This window comes from Myotis myotis, unplaced genomic scaffold (genome assembly GCF_014108235.1).
Source record: "Myotis myotis isolate mMyoMyo1 unplaced genomic scaffold, mMyoMyo1.p scaffold_m19_p_1, whole genome shotgun sequence".
Lineage (NCBI taxonomy): Eukaryota > Metazoa > Chordata > Mammalia > Chiroptera > Vespertilionidae > Myotis > Myotis myotis.
Genome location: NW_023416313.1, coordinates 77,266,848 through 77,286,333, shown reverse-complemented (window position 1 = coordinate 77,286,333; position 19,486 = coordinate 77,266,848). Strand labels below are relative to the sequence as shown.

Here is a 19,486-nt window from a genome sequence, read left to right as displayed (position 1 = left end):
GAGGATAAACAGGGACCTGGAGGAAGTGGGAGAAAGACTAGCCTGGCTAGGCAGCCCTCAGGAGGGGTTCTAGCAATTAGGCTAGACTTCAACAGCACTTTGATATGGTAAGAGCTCCCCAGGACAGGAGCAGTGTTAAATCAATAGTCCATTAGACTGACAACATGAATGTTGGCAGACACAATTGAAAGTTTGGTGAAGAATGATAAAATTACTTGGTTCTATGCCTCATACTATATTGTTGACAGAACCTGGGAGTATAGGCTCAATTTAAAATTGCTTCATATCTTTTCTCCACATCAAAACCCTGAAGGCCATGTCTCACTACTCCGGCCCATGTCCCCAACAGGTACTGGCTGTCACTTCAGCAAATCTAATTTCCCTGCCACTCTCTTATCTCTATGTGAATTTGCCTCATTGTTTCCTCCCTTCTGCAGGGAACAAGCAGAAACACTCAGAGTTATTAAATGTTGACATCAGTCCTTGTCAGCTATTTGACTAGTGGTAAAATATAAATATTCCCCAGGTTATTAAACAACAATCTGAGAGGGCTGCTCACTAAACGTGGACCGGAAACAAGACAGTGATGAGCCCCATGTTCTTTTCCCTACCCAGGATGTGGAGCTATCAGACTACAGGAGTCTGAAATGTTTTCACTTACAAGACTTCTGATACCAAATGTGTGGTTTTTTTTCCACACCAACAACCGGTTCTCTAGCTCTCTGACACCAACTGGGTATCTAACAATTCAATTCCATTCTGGTCCTAACTGCCCAGAGGTAACCTCAGACCCTACATACAGGTCAAGGGTTCAGTTCTAAAAGACTTCTCTAACTTCAGATGCCAGTTGCAAGTATTGTGTGTCCAGGCTACCCAACTTGGCGACAAAGTCGGGGGTTCTCACAACTCCCTCCTTTCAGGTTCAGTAATTTGCTAGAGAGGCCCACAGAACTTAGAAAAGTGCTTTACTTGCTATTATCAGCTTATTATAGAGGATACGGCACAGGAATAGCCAAATGGAAGAGATGTATAGGGCGAGGTAAGAGGGTAGAGGTGCATAGGGCTTCCATGCCCTCTCTGAGTGCAACACCCTGAGCTTTCCCAGCTCCATCATTTTCATTGAGGGTTTTTCATTGAGGTATTATTACACAGGCATGATTGACTAAATCATAGACCATCTCCGGTTTCCCTCCCCTGCCTGGAGATGGGGGGAGGCTGAAAGTTCCAACCCTCTAATCCAGTGGTTCTCAACCTTCCTAATGCTGCCACCCTTTAATACAGTTCCTCATGTTGTGGTGACCCCCAATTTCATTGTTACAAATTGAACATAATTAAAGCATAGTGATTAATCACAAAAACAATATGTAATTACATATGTGTTTTCCAATGGTCTTAGGCGACCCCTGTGAAAGGGTCATTTGACCCCCAAAGGGGTCATGACCCACAGGTTGAGAACCGCTGCTCTAATCTTACTTGGTCTTCCACCACCCCCATCCTGAAGCTATCTAGCCTCCCCCCACCAGTCATCTCATTAGCATACAAAACTCTCATCATTGCCTGGCTGTTGTGGCTCAGTGGGAGAGCATCTAGCTATGAACCGAAGGTCATGGTTCCATTCCCAGGTCAGGGCACATGCCCAGGTTGTGGGCTTGATCCCAGTGGGGGGCATGCAGGGGCAGCCAGTAAATGATTCTCTCTCATCATTGATGTTTCTCTCTTTCTCTCCCTCTCCCTTTCTCTCTCTGAAATCAATTATATGTATGAAACCTCTCATCACTCCAGAGATTCCAAGAGTTTTTGGAGTTATGTGCCAGGAACTGATGACAAAGATCATATATATATATAATTTTTTTTTGAGTTTTTATCGTGAAAGGATACTGAAGTTTTTCAAATGCTTTTCCTGCATTTATTGAGATAATTATGTGATTTTATCCTTTAATCTATTAATGTGGCCTATCACATTTATTGATGCATACATTTAATGATCCTTCCATCCCAAGGATAAATCCCACGTGTTCATGGTGTATGATCTTTCAATATGCCATTGACTTGGTTTTCTGGTATTTTGTTGAAGATTTTTGCATTATATTTATCAGGGATATTGGCCTTTAGCTTTTTTTTTTTGTTTTTTTTGTTTTTTGTTTTTCAGTTGATCAGCATAGTTGGGTTCTCCAGCCAGGATCTCCAGCCAACTGTGTACATATATATTTTTTACTATATCACAATCGGCCAGGTGAGTCCACAGAGCAGCGAAAGTGCCAACTAGAAGAAAGAAAGGGCCCTGGCTGGTTTGGGTTAGTGGATAGAGCGTCGACCTGCAGACTGAAGGGTCCCAGGTTTGATTCCGGTCAAGGGCACATGCCAGAGTTGCGGGCTTGATACCCAGTAGGGGGTGTGCAGGAGGCAGCTGATCAATGATTTTCTCTCATCATTGATGTTTCTATCTCTCCTCACTTTCTCTCTGAAATCAATAAAAAAATATTTATATTTTTAAAAAGAAATGATTAAAAAAACCATTGGTTCTGACTTTCAGCTCACCTGGATGTTTTTCCCCCACTACATTGAAAGATGGACATGAGTGCTTTAAATATTAGATCAGAAGATTGCTCCTAACGTTATTTCTTCAAATTGCAATATAAACAGCACTTTTCAAAGGAAGTAACACTTACCTGACTGGAAAGGTGACCTGCCTTTGAGACATTTGAGCCCACCAAATAATAAAGCATTTTCTCAGGTATTGGCCTTCACAGAGGCAAAATAAGTAGGAATGAGAGGGATGATCTGTCTCCTATTTCTCTAGGTTAGAGTTCTTTAAGTCCTACTTTTTATTATTATTATTATTATTAATTATTATCGTGTTTATTGACCTGTGTGTGAGGTACTGCTCAACGTTCCAGAGAAAGAGCAATGAACAGAAGAGAAAAATAGATTGTCAGAGGTGATGGGTGCTGGGGAGAAAAATAAAGCATAGTGATTAATCACAAAAACAATATGTAATTACATATGTGTTTTCCAATGGTCTTAGGCAGAGGGGAAGAAGGAAGGATTTTGAACGAGTGTCCAGGGTGACTATCACAGATGTACTTTCGGGGGTGACTCCCTCCAGCCTTGATGTAATTTCACCTCGAGCCCAGCAGCCATTTGGACAGTCCTCTGTACCTGCCCTGTGCTCCCGAGGACCTAAGGATAAAAACGGGATAAAGCTCCCCAAATCCTTCCAGGGGTGATGTCCCCGAAGAGCCCGAAGGACCTGGTTGTCTTCCAGATCGGAGGAGCTTGCTTTCGGTTCAGTGGCTTCGAGAGGAGCAGGTAGCAGCTCCGGAGGCGGGGGGCGGCCGGGGGCGGCGCCGCCTGCGGGGAGCGCAGGGGTTAAGCGGTCTCCGCGAGGGCCCGCCCCGCCGCCGCGCTTCCCGCCTCCCCTCGCGGGGTTCCTCCTCCGTGTGACGCGCCCGGGCTTTGCCCAAATATGTCCCTTTCCCCCTCCCTTGTCCTGCGCCCGACGCCCGCAGACGCCCCCGAGTCGAGGGGCTGGCACTTGGACGTCGCCCGGCCTCAGTGTCCCAGGCCCGTCCAGCGGGGAGCGCGCCTCCGCGATGCCCTTCCGGAAAGGTAGGCGGGGTCCCTCCCGACAGCAGCCGGGAAACCGGCGGGCCAGGTGAACAGCCCGCGCCGGATGCTAAGACCGTGCGCCGCGTTCTCCCCTCGGCGCCAGGACTGCCCTTCTGGGTCCCGAAGTACCCCCGCCCGGCTCCGCGTTCCCGGCTCCAGCCCCGCATCGACCTCCTGGCCAGCGCCGCCCCTCAGGCCGCTGGCGGGCGGACGCCGGGTGCCGGAGCCGGTGTGCAGAGCTGGGCGCGAGTCCCCGGCAATCGCGCTCCATTCAAGTTCCGAGATGCAGGTGGAAGAGGGTTCTCCGCGGGAGCAGCTGGGGGCTCTGCAGTGGCGGGAGCTTCGCAGCGCCGGACCGGCCGCGCGCGCGGATAGGAGTCCGAGTCTAGGAGGGGGACCAGAGGGCGGGGGGCGCGGCTGGTGCGGGATGCAGATCTGAGTGTGAGTCCCGTCTTCTCCCTTTCCCACCTTCGATCCGTGGGAAGTCATGTAACCAACCACCTGGAGCCTCCGTTTCTTCATTGGCAAAATGGGCGCTTGAATAGGGACGACTGTGTGGGGACTGGTGAGACGGTGCACAGAAAAGCAAACACTTTGCGAGGTGAGCCCGGCCCGGACTAGGAAGGTGCCCTCTTGGCAAGATCTTCCTCGGCGTGCAGGGCATCCACCTGGCCCACCTTCAGGCCTTGCCTAGGTGATGAGGAGGCAGTTAGGCATTTCACTGGCGCTTTCTCCGCAGCACGGGGTGGTGTGTGTGTGTGCACGAGCTGCCACAAAGTCCCAGATGCTCCCATGGTTCCTGCCTGGATAAGGGACGCCCTTGTATTTGGCCCATTTACGGGCAGGGCATGGTGGCCCTGCTGCTCCCCAGGCCCTTTAGAGCTGGGGTGGGAGCCTTGGGATAGGGAGGGAGATGCTTATTTACTTTCTAGTTAGAACTGTCTGACTCCTCTGCTTTTTCTATTTGTGTTGAGAGAGGCTTGGCCTTTGGTGACTCATTATCACTAGACCCAAAGCTTCCCTACCCCCACGTGGGTACAACTGAGGTGAGAACTGAGAGGAAGCCTTGACTTTGGGAGACCTGGGACCTGGGACCATGCTGTGAACTTGCTCCCTGCTCCCTCCACCCCACCTTTCTTGCCCTCTCTTCACTTCTCTCATAATTCAGATTGTCCGGTTGATGCTGCAGTTGCCGTGGCACCGTATTGCCCTTTGTCCCTTAAACAGAGGTTGCTAAGATGCCGTTATGGAGCTCCTGGTTGTGAAGGGGGATGGTTGGCACTTCCTGTCCCGTTGGTGGGTGGTTGTGAGAAGGAAGGAGACAGCTAAGGACAGGAAGGTTGAGCTCTGCCAGGTCCTCAGTCAGCTGATGACGTTTAGTCCCACGGTTACTGTCCTCAATGTCTTCATTATTCCACATATAACATGGCCACCTTGTCTCGGGAGGTTCTCTCCGAGCCCCCTCCTGACCTCATTTCACGGCAGTATGAATGGCCATTTCTCTGTGGAGCTGAACCCTTCCCCTGCCCACTGTGTCCTTGAGGTCTCTGGTGGCAAACACTACTAGTAAAAGGCAACGATGCCTGTTTACTTTAGCCAGCCCTCTGGGAGCCCTTATGCAGCAAGGATCAAACAACTAGGCTGTTAGATTATTTTTATGTATGAAAATTTCACTTTATGACAGCATATTTTAGTGTATTATTATATCGCACAGGACGAAACATTTGCACACTGCCAACCATGGTAAGCTTTTTCATTTGTCTTTTTTTAATCTGAAGAGAACTTTCTGCGTGAAGAGGAAAATACTGTCCCCTCATTCTGTGGATGCTGATTTCTGAATCTTCCAGGGTGTGAGAAACAGTCCTTGGGTTTTTTGGAGGCCTCGATGTAAGCTAGGGTGGGGACTCTGGAGGATTTTGAGTCTAAGGCAGAACCACCCTCCACTTCATTGAGTGCTATTTAGAAGCAAGCACAGTAGAAATTACAGGGAGACAGGGCTTATTCAATACTAGAGGCCTGGTGCACGAAATTTGTGCACTCAGGGAGGAGTGTCCCTTAGCCTGGCCTGTGCCCTCTTCTAGTCTGGGAACCTTCTTGCAGTCCGTTGCGCTTGCCAGCCATGAGCCCGACTTCTGGCTGAGCAGCACTCCGAGGGAGCGCACTGACCACCAGGGGGCAGCTCCTGTGTTGAGCATCTGCCCCCTGGTGGTCAGTGCACATCATAGCGACCGGTCATTCTGCTGTTCAGTGGATTTGCACATTAGCCTTTTAGTATATAGGATGGTGATGAGACGTCATCTGGAGCTGCCTAGAGGTGGAAAGTTCTGCCTGTGAGGGTGGTGCAGCAACCCCTTCCTGCAACTGTCAGGTGGTGGAGACTTCAGAATCCACCTTCCTTGTCTGCGCAGATCTCACCTCGCTAAGTGTTTGCTTTTCTGTGCCTCTTCTCAGCAGTCCCACCACAGCATCCCTTTTCAAATGCCCATTTGGCCAATGAAGAAACTGAAGCCCCGGGTGGTTAATGACTTCCAAGGGTGGGAAATTATACATATATCTTTTAGATTTTTAACTATGTGAATGTATTGGCTATTCAGAAAAGTAATTTAAGGTCCTGGCCGAGTGGCTCAGTTGATTGGAGCATCCTTCCATACACCACAAGGTTGTGGGCTCCATTCCCAGTCAGGGCACATACCCAGGTTGCAGGTTCGATCCCTGGTCAGGGCTTGTATGGGAGGCAACCAATTGATGTTTCTCTCTCACATCAATGTTTTTTTCTCTCTCTTCCTCTCTCTCTAAAATCAATAAAAATATGTCCTCGGTGAGGATTGAAAAAGAAATAATTAAGAAAAAATAGAAAATGAAATAATTTTGCTGTTCCTCCCCAAAAAGAAGGAAAGCCAGATGGAGGACTTCCTTCTGGCTAACCTTGAAGGTTAATTAACTGTTGATTCCCTTCCCATGCTGTGTTTCTGTGTCTTGACAAGTAAGACTTTGGGAGGGACTCATTCATTCATTTGTTCATTCTCTAGATTGAGTGGCTTGCTATGCACCAGGCACACACTAAGTGCTGGGTCAATAAGACAGACTTGGCAATTCCCTCCCTGTAGTTAGACCTTTCGGCCTCTCCAACATGGTCCACAGTGCTATGATAATGTCAGGCAGAAACTGTGTAGCATGAACAGAATGGCTGGTGGTGACTGAGACTGGCCCGGGCTGCAGCTGACACTGCCCTTTCCGACTGGCAGGTGGGATGAAATGTAAGCACTGCGTTCATGCTCATGTCTCTTCTTGGCTGGTTCCAGGGTGATGGTGGTTGTAGTTGGGGAACAGAGTTGGATCCTCGGCTAAACTGCTGGAAGAAGTAGGTTTTCAGGTTGGTTGGAGTAAGGAGAAGGAAATGTCCTTGGCATGAAACATGAAGGAAATTTGTGAGAACAAAGGGGGGCAGGAAAAACGAGACTCTGGGAGAAAGGTCATGAAAGGGGTGATTAAAACTGGAAACTAGCCCTGGCCTGTGTTGCTCAGTAGTTAAGGCATTATCCCGTTGCAAGTTTGATTCCCACTCAGGGCACATACCCAGGTTGTGAGTTTGGTACCGGTTGGGGCCCAGACAGGAGGCAATCGATCCATGTTTCTCTCTCTCTTTCCCTTCCTCTCTCTGTAGAGTCAATGAAAAACAAAACAAAAACAAACACATATAAAAACATATCTCAGGTTAGGATTAAAAAAAAAAAAAGCTGGAGCCCTAGCCAGTTGCTCAGTGGACGGCGGGTTGGCCTGTGGACCAAAGGGTCCCTGGTCAAGGGCATGTACCTCGTTTGCAGGCTCTGCCCTGGCCCTGGTCCTGGTCGGGGCCCATGCAGGAGGCAACCAATTGTTATGTGTTTCTCTCACATCGATATTTCTCTCTGACTTTCCCTCTCTTTTCCACTCTCTCTAAAAATCAATAAAAAATATCTTCAGGTGGAGATTAATTTTTTTAAAAAGCTGAAACCTGACCAGCTCCACTCACCACCACCTGCCAAGGGCACATGTCCAGGTTGCAGGCTTGATCTCCAGTGTGGGGTGTGCAGGAGGCAGCCGATTAATGATTCTCTTTCATCATTGATGTTTCTATCGCTCTCTCATTCTCCCTTCCTCTCTGAAATTAATAAAAATATAGTTTTTAAAAGCTGGAAACTAGTTGTGAAGGGAAGTTGAGGCAGTTCCTCTAAGAGAGGAGAGCTTTAAAAATAGGATAAGTGGTGATTTTTCAGGTCATTTAGGTGTGGCTCTGCTCAGAGATTGAGGGTTTTCAATAAATTCTTGATGTCCCTTTTCAGGTCAAGAAACCTATAAAAATGTCTTCAGATAGCAGCTGTGCCCCAAGTATTCTTGCACATCCCCACCTTCGGAAGGGTCAGGAAACTAGCAGGTGGAGGTTCTAACTAAATAACAATAAGATAGCAAACTAACACTTACTGAGCACCTTCCAAGTCCTAAGTGCTGTGCTAAGTGCCTTATATGTGTTCATCTGTCCTCACAACTTCCCTCTGATGTGGCTGGTGTTATTTCCATTGTAAGGCTTAGAAAGGTTGTGTAACTTTTCTAAGTTCCCTCATCAACCTGGGTGCTAACTAGAGCTGGGACTTTGATGTCTGAATTCGGCCTTTTCAGCATAGACCACAATGATATGTATGTCAGGCAGAAACCATATAGGATGAAATGTCACATTATGAACCAGAAACTTTTCTCACATGAGAATCAAGTAGAGGGACAGACGTAGATGCCTGACTCATCTGAATCGTTGAGAGATGAATGCAGACAGACCCAGATGGGCCTGCACATGAAGATGGCTGGCCTCTGCTTCTTTTGAGGTCACTCAGAACGCAGCTGTCAGGTGCTGAGCACATAGCTCCTGATGGGTGTTGTGGGGTTGATAGACCAGCCAGATGTCAGGCCACAGCTGCACAGTGAGCTGATCAGTCCCCTTCTGGTCACAAGGTTCCAGGGATGCCCAGGGAACGGAGGGAAAAACAAGTTGTTCCATCAAAGGGAAAGCAACCCCTTTGGGATTCCTGCAGGTCAGCTGCTTGCAACGAGAACTCAATCACAGAGAGTTCAGCATTTTTAGATCCCAAACCCGGACCTCTCCTTCCTTTCTCTCTCCAGTGGGAGTGCAAAGAGCAGATCCTGAAAGACACTGTCCAGGAGGAGCTGGGCTGGTCCTTGCTTCTCTCCTTCCTTTCCTGAGCGCCTCTGTTGTGCCAGGCACCGCCCTCTGCTCTGGGTGTCTGCATTGGCAGACTATGTTCTGGGGTGCTCTCTCCTCCCTTGGGCCTACCAGCTTCCTGGATGAGAACAGGGCTCCCAGGCCACTTCAGAGCTCTGCCCCTGACACGACTGTAGCATGCTCCCCAAGGAAGGGGACTGAGGGACATCGGCTTTGGATCAGTGTCTGATCAGGGGCCTTCCATCTCCAGGTTTCTGCTCTGTGGTTTATCTTGTATCTTGTGAATTCTTAGCTGACAATGTCCTTGCAGGCCTTTCATCAATGAGCTGCACCCTGCTAACGTTTTCCTGTTACTCTGCTGTGATCAGGTGTGTTCCTTAGCGTCCACTAGTGGCCAGCCCAGGGCCATCCTGTGCTTTTGCAACCTGTTGCTTCCCTCTGACATCCTTTCCTTTTCTCGGACCCACCCACACCCTCCCAAATGCCAGCCATCCTTCACGCTACATTTACACAGGCACGCACATGTGCCCGTGCTCATACACACGTGAATGCTTCTCATTGTTCCTTACAGACCTGCTCAAATTCAAGTCTTCTCTGCCCCTTTTCCATCTAACCTAAGTAGATGGGGCTCTTGTGGGTATATCCTGTCCCGTAACCAGCGTTTCAAACATGTCCTCAAAGTGTTTCCTGGGTGCTCATCTGTCAGCCATTCGGGGGAGGGTCTGTATATCATACTTTTCTACAGGGCCGGATGGTAGCAAGTGCTTCATAAATTCTTGGGCTTGGTCATTTGTTAGAAACTCCCATTTCCTCTGGAATGGGTATTTGCAGAGCCAAATTAAGATAATCAAAACCATAATCCCCGAAAGATTATGGTCCCCTCCCTATATGTAAATTTAAAATAAAGACAATACCAAGCCATAAATGCAAGCAAGGTGGACACATTTCTGATATTTACTTTGGTCACTATTTTGGTGCTTTTGGGGAACTCTGAACAAAATTAACAATATCGACAGGTGCTGCAAGCACTAGGTGTAGTCTGCATATTGGTTCATTCGGCTCAGGGGGAGTCTCACGCAGGCAGGCTCTCTTCTTATAGAGAGCCAAAAACGCCAGTAGATCCTTGAAGTGTTCAAGCATCCATCACATTCTTAATCCTCTGCAGTGAACTGTGAGTCTCTTCTGACTTCCCAGGCCACTGGGACCTTCCTGAGGGCAGGGCTTGGGTCTTCATATTTGTCCTAGTACCTAGCCTTTTCCTTTCCTCCATATCTGCAGCCAATCCCCAGGAGGTGTGGGAAACAGCACCTTGGGGTGTAAGGAAGGCCAGTCTTCCCATCCTTCCCAATTGTTGTATTTATGTTGAAAGCTGGATAAAGGGAACAAGGGGGGGAAGATGTCACAAAAGGGCAGTGGGGGAGGCAGAGGCAGTGGGACAGAGGAAGGAGAAGGGCAGAGAAGGGAGGAGTGCCCCCAGCCCTGACCCCTGCCTGCTGTTCTGTAGGAGTTGTGGTCTGATGACACAAGACCCCAGGTCCTCTCTAACATCAGCCAGGCCCCCAATATGGTGGCTCCCAGGTGACTGCACCCCAGAACACTCCTTGTGCAGGAATGTGGCCCTGTTTATGGATCAGTTAGTCTCTAAGTATTTATTAGTCCTTTGCCAGGACAGTTCTGAGAGCGGCCCTGGCAGATACCCATATGCAGTAGAAGTGGTGATGCAGGAAGCTGGATGGAGCCTCTGAGGTGTGGCAGGACACGGCCCTCATTAGGAATGGAATGTGCAGAAAACAGTAGCCTGGGAGCTCGGAGTCCAGGGAGTGACAGGTCCACCTGGGCCAGTAACTGGATGGTGATCTCAAGTAAGCTGCTTCAGAGCACTTGGCCTCAGCCGTCTGTAAAAGAAGGGTGTGAACAGAGAGTCCCTCCAACTTTGACTCAGAGATGATGCTTCCCAATTGCCTGGATGCTTATTGCAACACAGAGTGTGCCAAGCCTCTAGGCCAGGGGCCCTCAAAGTACGGCCCGCGGGCCACATGCAAATACAAATATTGTATTTGTTCCTGTTTTGTTTTTTTACTTCAAAATAAGGTATGTGCAGTGTGCATAGGAATTTGTTCATAGTTTTTTTTTAAACTATAGTCCGGCCCTCCAACGGTCTGAGGGACAGTGAACTGGCCCCCTGTTTAAAAAGTTTGAGGACCCCTGCTCTAGGCCAATGGTTCTCAACCTTCTGGCCCTTTAAATACAGTTCCTCATGTTGTGACCCAACCATAAAATTATTTTCGTTGCTACTTCATAACTGTAATGTCGCTACTGTTATGAATTGTAATGTAAATATCTGATATGCAGGATGGCCTTAGGCGACCCCTGTGAAAGGGTCGTTCGACCGCCAAAGGGGTCGCGACCCACAGGTTGAGAACCGCTGCTGTAGGCTAAGTTGGCTGCAGGAGGCAGAGGGCTTCTCTCTGTGCCATGTCCTGGGACCCCGCCTGCTCTCTCCCAGTGTCTCCAGGCCAGAGGCTAAGTTTGCAGCAACGCAGCAAATGAAGAAGTCATGGCCCTGGTTTCTCTGGTCTCTGCTTCTGCGGCTTCGATTTCAGGACTGAAATTTGTGCCAAAAGGAAGTTGGTGTTGGAGCCCACCTTCCATGGACGCACACGATACCTTTCTGTCCTACGAGGCCCGTCTAGATCTCTGTCTCTGAGGCCAGGCTGTTATCATCATAGGCCCTCGGTTCCTTCAGGTCGCTCCAGGGCTAAGAACTCTGTGACTCTTCTCAGAGTCTAAAGTAATCCTTAGTAGCAGGTCCTCCCATGCAGAACCTCAAGAAAGACTGTGTTAGGAAGAGATTGAATTAGTTTATTTCACAAATTGGAAGCCCTAGTGTTTTCCACATATGTTCAATTGTAAGCAACCTGGAAAATGCAGGAAAGTAAAAAAAACTGCTCATCATTTCATGTCCTGCAGAAGACTAGTTCTACCGTTTCCTCATGGTGAATAGGCTAGTAGAGGGGACAACAGTAGGAAGGAGGAGTGGCTCTTCTTATTGCCTCCAAACAGCACCTATGGCTCCTGGCTGCATCTCGTGACTCTGGGGATGTACCAAGTCCTGGTTGGTAGCCAGGCTGGGGAGGTCTGAGGAGGAAACGGGTTTGTGGCTATCCTGCCCCATCCACAAGCAGCCCCTCCAGATGTTGCTCCGGAAGGCATCTGATATGACAGTTCAGCAAGCGCACTTCCCCTGCCTGTGCTAACCACCAGTTCGTCAGAAAGAGAGGCTTCCTCCTCCCCGTGTCATTGGCCAGATGGAAAACAAGCAGGTCTTCTGGAGGAGGGACCTTGCCCTGGCTTTTCTCCCTTGATGTGCAGGGTGCAGAGCTGTCCTGGATCTTTTGAGGAAACAGCTATGTTCTTTCTTAGGCCTGAATTGCTTTGGTATTTTACCTGTCTGCTTGACGTAATGAACCCCAGCGATCGGATTCAGGAAGCCCTCCCCCAGCGGCTGAAGTCATCCAGGAAGCTTGGGGACGTGGGCCATCCAGTCACAGGCAGAGCAAGGTTTCAGCAGTCAGTGGGTGGCAAGCAGGGGCTTTGAGAGGTGCCCCCAAGGAAGAGTGGGTTTCAAAGCAGGAAGAGAGAAAGAGAAGACCGTGGCCATGAGAAAGATGCATTTTGATGCAGATGGAATCTAGGGAAAGCCTGGCCTTCTGGACCAAGACCTGACTCAGGGTAGCCAGATGCTGGCCTGGAACAACGGGTACAGAACCACCAATTCTGTAATAACAACACCAGGCATCTGTGGCTCTTATTCCTGACCACACATTTGAGTTCACTGGGGAGTTTTTAAAAAGTCTGATGTGCGAAGGAAGTCTGACTTAATAGTTCTTGGTTGAGGACTGGACAGAAATATTCATGAAACAGTACTTATCCTTAGGACATACAGTACACTCTGACATTTTCTAATCTATTCCATTTCACTGTCTGGAGTAGCCCATTCTGTGTCTCACTGCTTCACTAATAAACTCACTTTCACTTAAAAAAGAAAAGAGCCATGGCTAATTTGCTCAGTGGTTAGAGTGTCAGCCTGTGGACCAAAGGGTCAAGGGTTTGATTCCCAGTCAAGGGGAGGTACCTCTATTGCAGATTTGATCCCTGGCCCTGGTAGGGGAAAGGGTTGTGTCGGAGGCAACCAATCAATGTGTCTTACATTGATGTTTCTCCTTCTGTCGCTCCCTGACCTTCCTCCCTTCCACTCACTCTAAAAATCAGTGGGAAAATTTCCTTGGATAAGGATTAAAAAAAAAAAAAAAAAAAGGAAATTCTGAACTGGTTCCAATAAATTGATTTCTAGGCCACTAATGGGGACTAATGCACAATCTTGAAAATGCCATGCTAGTGCAACAGCTTGTACTGCAGTTGCTGGGAAGCTATCAGCTGCATTTCCCAGACTCCCTTGTAGCTAGGGTTCCAGGTGTGAGTTAGAGTTTCCAGCAAGATGTGGTTGATTTGTTTTGGGCTTCTGCAGGCAGGCACTGAAGGTGGACAACCTCTTTGTGAGGGCTTCCTGAGCTAGGCAGCTGTGGGAAGAAGCAGTGACTCTGGATAAAAGATGGAGGCTCAACAACCACCAGCCATCTGCAAGTGCCACATTTTTCTGTGGGCATTTATAAAATAAACATTTTGGGAACACTAAGAAAGGGAGGGTTATAGATTTGGTAACTGAAAAAATTTGGTAGAAAATACAAGAAACACAATTGGAAGCCAGCTGGTACCTGCCCTGGCTTGTGATGTTACTTTAGTCACTTCCATAAACCCTTCAGTATTGTGGCAAACAGCTGTTCAGTGCCTACTTGACCAGGTGTGGATGAAGTGTTGAGGGTGCAGCCTTGAACAAAACACCTACCTTGTGGAGCTTACCTTCTAATAGGGGCAGATAGGCAATAAACAGAGAAGTGAGAAAATACAGAGGAGCCTGATGGGTACAAGTGCTCAGGAGAAAAGTCAAGCAAAAAGAAGAAGCAGAGTCAGGGACTTTTTTTTTTTTTTTTTTTGAGAGAAAGGAAAAACATCATTTTGTTCCACTTATTTATGCATTCATTGGTTGATTCTTTTTTTTTTTAAATATATCTTATTGATTTTTTACAGAGAGGAAGGGAGAGAGATAGAGAGTTAGAAACATCGATGAGAGAGAAACATCGATCAGCTGCCTCCTGCACATCTCCTACTGGGGATGTGCCTGCAACCCAGGTACATACCCTTGACCGGAATCGAACCTGGTACCTTTCAGTCCGCAGGCCGACGCTCTATCCACTGAGCCAAACCGGTTTCGGGTGGTTGATTCTTTTTTTTAATCCTATACAATAAAAGGCTAATATACAAATTGTCCCCTCGGGCAGGAGTTAGACAGACTGGGAGTTCGACCACTCGCTATGATGTGCACTGACCACCAGGGGGCGGTGTGGAATGAAGGGAGGCCCCAGCTGGCAGCTGGAAGGCCCTGATTGGCCTGCCAGGCCTAGGGATCCTACCAGTGCACGAATTTTGTGCACCGGGCCTCTAGTATGTATGAATGTTGGAGGCTGGTGAGGCTGGAGCAGCGTATGGGGTAAGGGTCAGAAAGACAGGGGCGGATCATGGAGATCATTGTAAGGCCTTGGCCTCTCACTCAGAGTGGGATGGGAAGCCCTCTTCGGACTTTAGCGGAGGTGTGGAATTAATAAACTGCATATTTTAACCCATTTGTCCAGTATGTGGCTGCCCTCCTGAAAGTAGCTTGTAGAGGGATGAGGACAAAGCAGGGAGACCAGATCTATCTGGCAGTGGCGACTCTGGCTTAGGTCAGGATGGAGGAGGGCAGGTGGTTGTGACTGGATTCTGAATATATTTAGGAGATAGGGACAGCAGGATTTGTCGGTGGATTGGATGTGGGTGAGAGTGAGTTGTGGATGCGTCCTAACTTCATTCTAGGAGGCATGTAGAGATGCTGGTGAGCACTGCCTGTTTTCACAGCTGCACCAACAGCAGAGGCTGAGGTTTCTGTGAGTTCCTTGAGCTCTGCAACCTTGTAGAGTAACTAGGACAGTAGCAGTGGGATTTCCCTGAGGTTGTTTCTGTCCATGGTTCAAAAGGATGGGGACTCAGCAAACAGCCTTCTAGAAAGACACCTTATGCTCTGGCCAACTGCCTGACAGACCCTTCTTTGAAGAAGAAACTGGCTTTCAAAATCATGGTTGCTGATTATTGCTGCGCCTGAGGGATGTGTGACGTTTTTATGTGGTTTACACATGGGTGCTGAGTGCGGATATTTTCCAAGATGGTAGGGAAGCATTTGGTAGGTTTTCCATGCTGCCTAGTTAGCAGTTACATTTCTGTCTGTTCCTCAGTTTCTGTAAACAATGAAAGGTTCGATTGTAGGGGAAGGGGAAAACCTGCTCCAGGAAGGCTTCCTGAAAAAACTCAGCCCAGCCCTGAGCTGACCATGTTAGCCTCCAAACAGGGCAACCAGTTCAACCTGGTTTGCTTGGAATTTCCCCAGTTGAGCATGGAAAGTCAGGAGACCCAACAACCTCCTCAATCCCAGGCAAACCCGGGATTGTTGGTCACCCTGCCTCCAGCCAAGCTCTCAGCCATAGGCTTGATGACAGCTAGATGACCTCATTTTTGAGAAATGGATTTTTAAATCCCATTAATGTTTGAATAATAAAAGGAAAGAATCCACCTTAATTTTATAGCTCTGGACTACAGACTTGAACTATAGATATATTTCAAATCAATTCTGTCAACAGACATATTAGAAAATCAAAACAAGCCCTAACCGGTTTTGCTCAGCGGATAGAGCGTCGGCCTGTGGACTGAAGGGTCCCAGGCTCGATTCCGGTCAAGGGCATGTACCTTAGTTGCAGGCACATCCCCAGTAGGGGGTGTGCAGGAGGCAGCTGATCGATGTTTCTCTCTCATCAATGTTTCTAACTCTCTATCCCTCTCCCTTTCTCTCTGTAAAAAATCAATAAAATATATATATTTTTAAAAAAAATCAAAACAAGAATTATGTTATCATCAACGTCCTGCCTCATAGTAACAGTAAAGGAATCGGGATCTGCAAATTTCCTGGTTCTGTGTGAAACATCTAAAACTTGAATGTCATCCCTTTATAATAAAAATGAGTCAGTTAGCATCCACTTTACCATGAATCATGTTTACTGTTATTACATCATTTCCCAGATAAAAATGGAGAAAAATGGAATCCACTTAAAGCTGAAATCATGTTTTGTGCAAGTCCTGGGTTAGACAAAAGCTTTTCATTGAAAGCTATTTGAATGAAGCAAAGGTCATACTGTCACTACTGCTTTATAGGAAATTGATTTCTTAACCTTACAAAACTTTTAAAAAATCATTTTGGAATGCATACCAATAAGTAACACACAGCATGACAGTAAAATCACAATCCATTCTATAGAAGAACCAACTGTACTGAGCAAGGAGACAGTCCTTTTTTTCTCTGTGGCTGTGTTCCTTTCGCTGGCTTCAGTTGGAAATAACAGAATGACTGGTAAAACCTTTTTAAAAAACCAGCCAGTGTGTAAGATAACATAAGGAAATAAAGATATTTAACCTGTACAGTGACCAGGAAAATGCAGATGAAGACTACAATGGGAGCCACAATTTTACCCGTTTGGTTGGCATAAGTCAAGAAGTCTGACAGCTTTAAGGGTTGGAGAGCATGTATATCAGAAGGGTCTCTGATACATTGTGGTGGGCGTGTAAATTGGTACAAGTCCTTGGAAACAGTTTGGAATTACCTTGTAAAATTGAAATTCACATACCCTGAAACCAGGTGTGTCATTCTGAGATGTGTCACTGAGAGAAACCCATGCCCAGGTGATGTTCACAGCAGCACACTGATAGGAACACTTTTAATTTTTTTCATATATTTTTATTGATTTCAGAGAGGGAGACAGAAACATCAATAATGAGAGAATCATTGATTGGCTGCCTCCTGCACGCCCCCTACCGGGGATCGAGCCCGAAATCTGGGAATGTGCCCTTGTCTGGAATCGAACCTGGGACCCTATAGTGCGGCAGGCTGACGTTCTATCCACTGAGCCAAACCAGCTAGGGCAGGAACACTTTTAAACAACCAAATGCACACAGACAGAAGAATGAATTAATTCTTGGTACAGTCAACAATGGAATATTATACAGCAGTCTGAAGGAGTTACACTCTGATGGACAGCTACATTCAATATTGCTAATGACTATTTTTTTGTTGTTGTTAATCCTCATCCAAGGATATTTTCCATTGATTCTTAGAGAGAATGGAAGGGAGGGGGAGGGACACAGAGAAAGAAAAACATCGATGTGAGAGAGAGACATGGATTGGTTGCCTGGGCCAGGGATTGAGCCTGCAACTGAGGTACGTGCCCTTGACCAGAATTGAACCCAGGACCCCTCAGTCCATGGGTGATGCTCTATTCACCAGCTAGGTTTTTTATTTTTATTTTTATTAAATGCGTTTTTATTGATTTCAGAGAGGAAGGGAAAGGGAGAGATAGAAACATCAATAATGAGAATCACTGATTGGCTGCCTCCTGTACACCCCCTACTGGAGATTGAGCCTGCAACTCGGGCATGTGCCCTGACCTGGCACTGCACCGTAACCTCCTGATTCATAGGTGGACACTCAACCACTGAACCATGCCTGCCAGGCAGGGCTAGTCTTAATCCTATTTTAATGATTGATATTTTTGAAGATCCAGGCCATTTTTTTTTTCCCCCTAGAAAGCAAATTGCCTGATTGTTACATTATTAGATTCAGGTCAAACATTTTTGGCAGGAAAATTGCATAGATAATGTGTGTCCTTCTTATTGGCATTATGTCAACAGATTAGGGCAGTGATTTTCAACCTTATTCATCTCATGGCACACATAAACTAATTACTAAAATTCTGTGGCACACCAAAAAAATACACTTTTTTGCTGATCTGACAAAAACAATAGGTAAAATTCTGATTCATTCACAACAGACAGCTATGGTTGTGTTGACTGTTGTCATTTTTTTATTTGACAATCCAAGGGAAAAGAGGTCAGTGCCCCTAATTAAATAGGTACTGCATCTTTTTTCTTTATTAAGGTATTACAAATGTGTCCTTATTCTCCCAGTTACTGCATGTTTTAAAAATTCTTATGACACATTGGTTGAAAAATCACTGGACTAGAGTGTTTGCTTGTCCCTTTAATCATGATGTAAATATTTCTTTGTGTCATTTGTAAAGGTAACTTTTCCCCCTTTGTAATTAAAAACATATCTGTTGCGCATCTTTTAGGATCGCCCACGACATGTGAATACAATATTCTGTTCCAAATAATCTTTGTTTAAAATTTATTTTAGAGAAAGGAAGGGGAGAGAGAGAGAGAGAGAGAGAGAGAGAGAGAGAGAGAGAGAGAGAGAGAGAGAGAGAGAGAGAGATATGAGAAACATTGGTTGGTTGCCTTCTGCACGTACCCTGACAGGAGATTGAACCCATAACCTGAGTTATGTGCTGAGACTGGGAATTGAACCCGCTAACTTTTGGTGTATGGGATGATGCTCTAACCAACTGAGTCACACTGGCCAGGGTTTTTCCCAATAATCTTTTATGCAATGGTTTTAGTATGTATTTTTTTATTTTTTACTGAAACAGAATTATGGTGGCTAAAAAATGTCAATTTACTAATTCTGCCATTCAACATCTATTAGTTGGCATTATTTTACAAAGAAGAGCTTTCCTACCTACCCTCCCCTTTAAAATAGTTTTAATTTTACTACAATTAATGTTAGTAAGAGTAATAGTATAGATTTAAGGCTTTCAAAAATTATTACTGCAGCCCAGCCGGTGTGGCTCAGTAGTTGAGTGTCAAACTATGAACCAGGATTTCCTGGTTCGATTCCTGGTCAGAGCACATGCTCAGGTTTCCGGCTCAATCCCCAGTAGGGGGCGTGCAGGAGGCAGCCAATCAATGATTCTCTCTCATCTTTGATGTTTCTATTTCCCTCCCTCACCCTTCCTCTCTGAAATCAATAAAAAAAGTATTTAAACAGTACATCTACATAATGGAATACTACGGTGCTATAAAAAAGAAAGTACTCTTACCATTTGCAACAGCATGGATGGACCTAGAGAGCATTATGCTAAGTGAAATAAGCCAGTCAGAGAAAGATTAAGTATCACATGATCTCACTCATCTTTGGAATCTAATGAGCAACATAAAGTGATGAACAAAGGGAAGGCAGGAGAGGGTGGATGGGGGGGTGGGGAAGAGATCAACCAATGAACTCATTTGCATAACCCATAGTCACAGACAATAGGGTGGTGAAGGCTTGGAGGGAAGGGGGTAGGAGAAGGCAATGGGGGGAAAAAGGGATATATGTAACACTTTCAACAATAAAGATAAATATCCTATATAATAAAAGGGTAATATGTAAATTGACCCTAACAGCAGAACGACTGGGCATCACTGGTCACTATGACACACACTGACCACCAGGGGCCAGACGCTCAATGCAGGAGCTGCCCCTGGGTGTTCAGTGCACTCCCACATGGGGGAGCTCTGCTCAGCCACAAGCCAGGCTGATGGCTGCCAGTACAGTGGTGGTGGTGGGAGCCTCTCCCGCCTCCTCAGCAG

At 46.8% G+C, this 19,486-nt stretch overlaps 1 protein-coding gene across 2 annotated transcripts in view; it reads left to right on the top strand.

Annotated features, from left to right (window-relative positions):
* The first annotated feature begins 3,488 nt into the window (after nt 1-3,488).
* The window catches only part of PFKFB3 (6-phosphofructo-2-kinase/fructose-2,6-biphosphatase 3), an 83,700-nt gene continuing 67,702 nt past the window's right edge, over nt 3,489-19,486 (top strand). Inside the window, exon 1 of one of the 2 annotated variants that reach the window (XM_036341774.1) lies at nt 3,489-3,609. In XM_036341774.1, coding sequence (XP_036197667.1) covers nt 3,594-3,609 — 16 coding nt within the window. In that variant the 5' untranslated portion in view covers nt 3,489-3,593. The remainder of the gene's footprint in view (nt 3,610-19,486) is intronic. The other variant, XM_036341748.1, reaches the window with a different exon arrangement.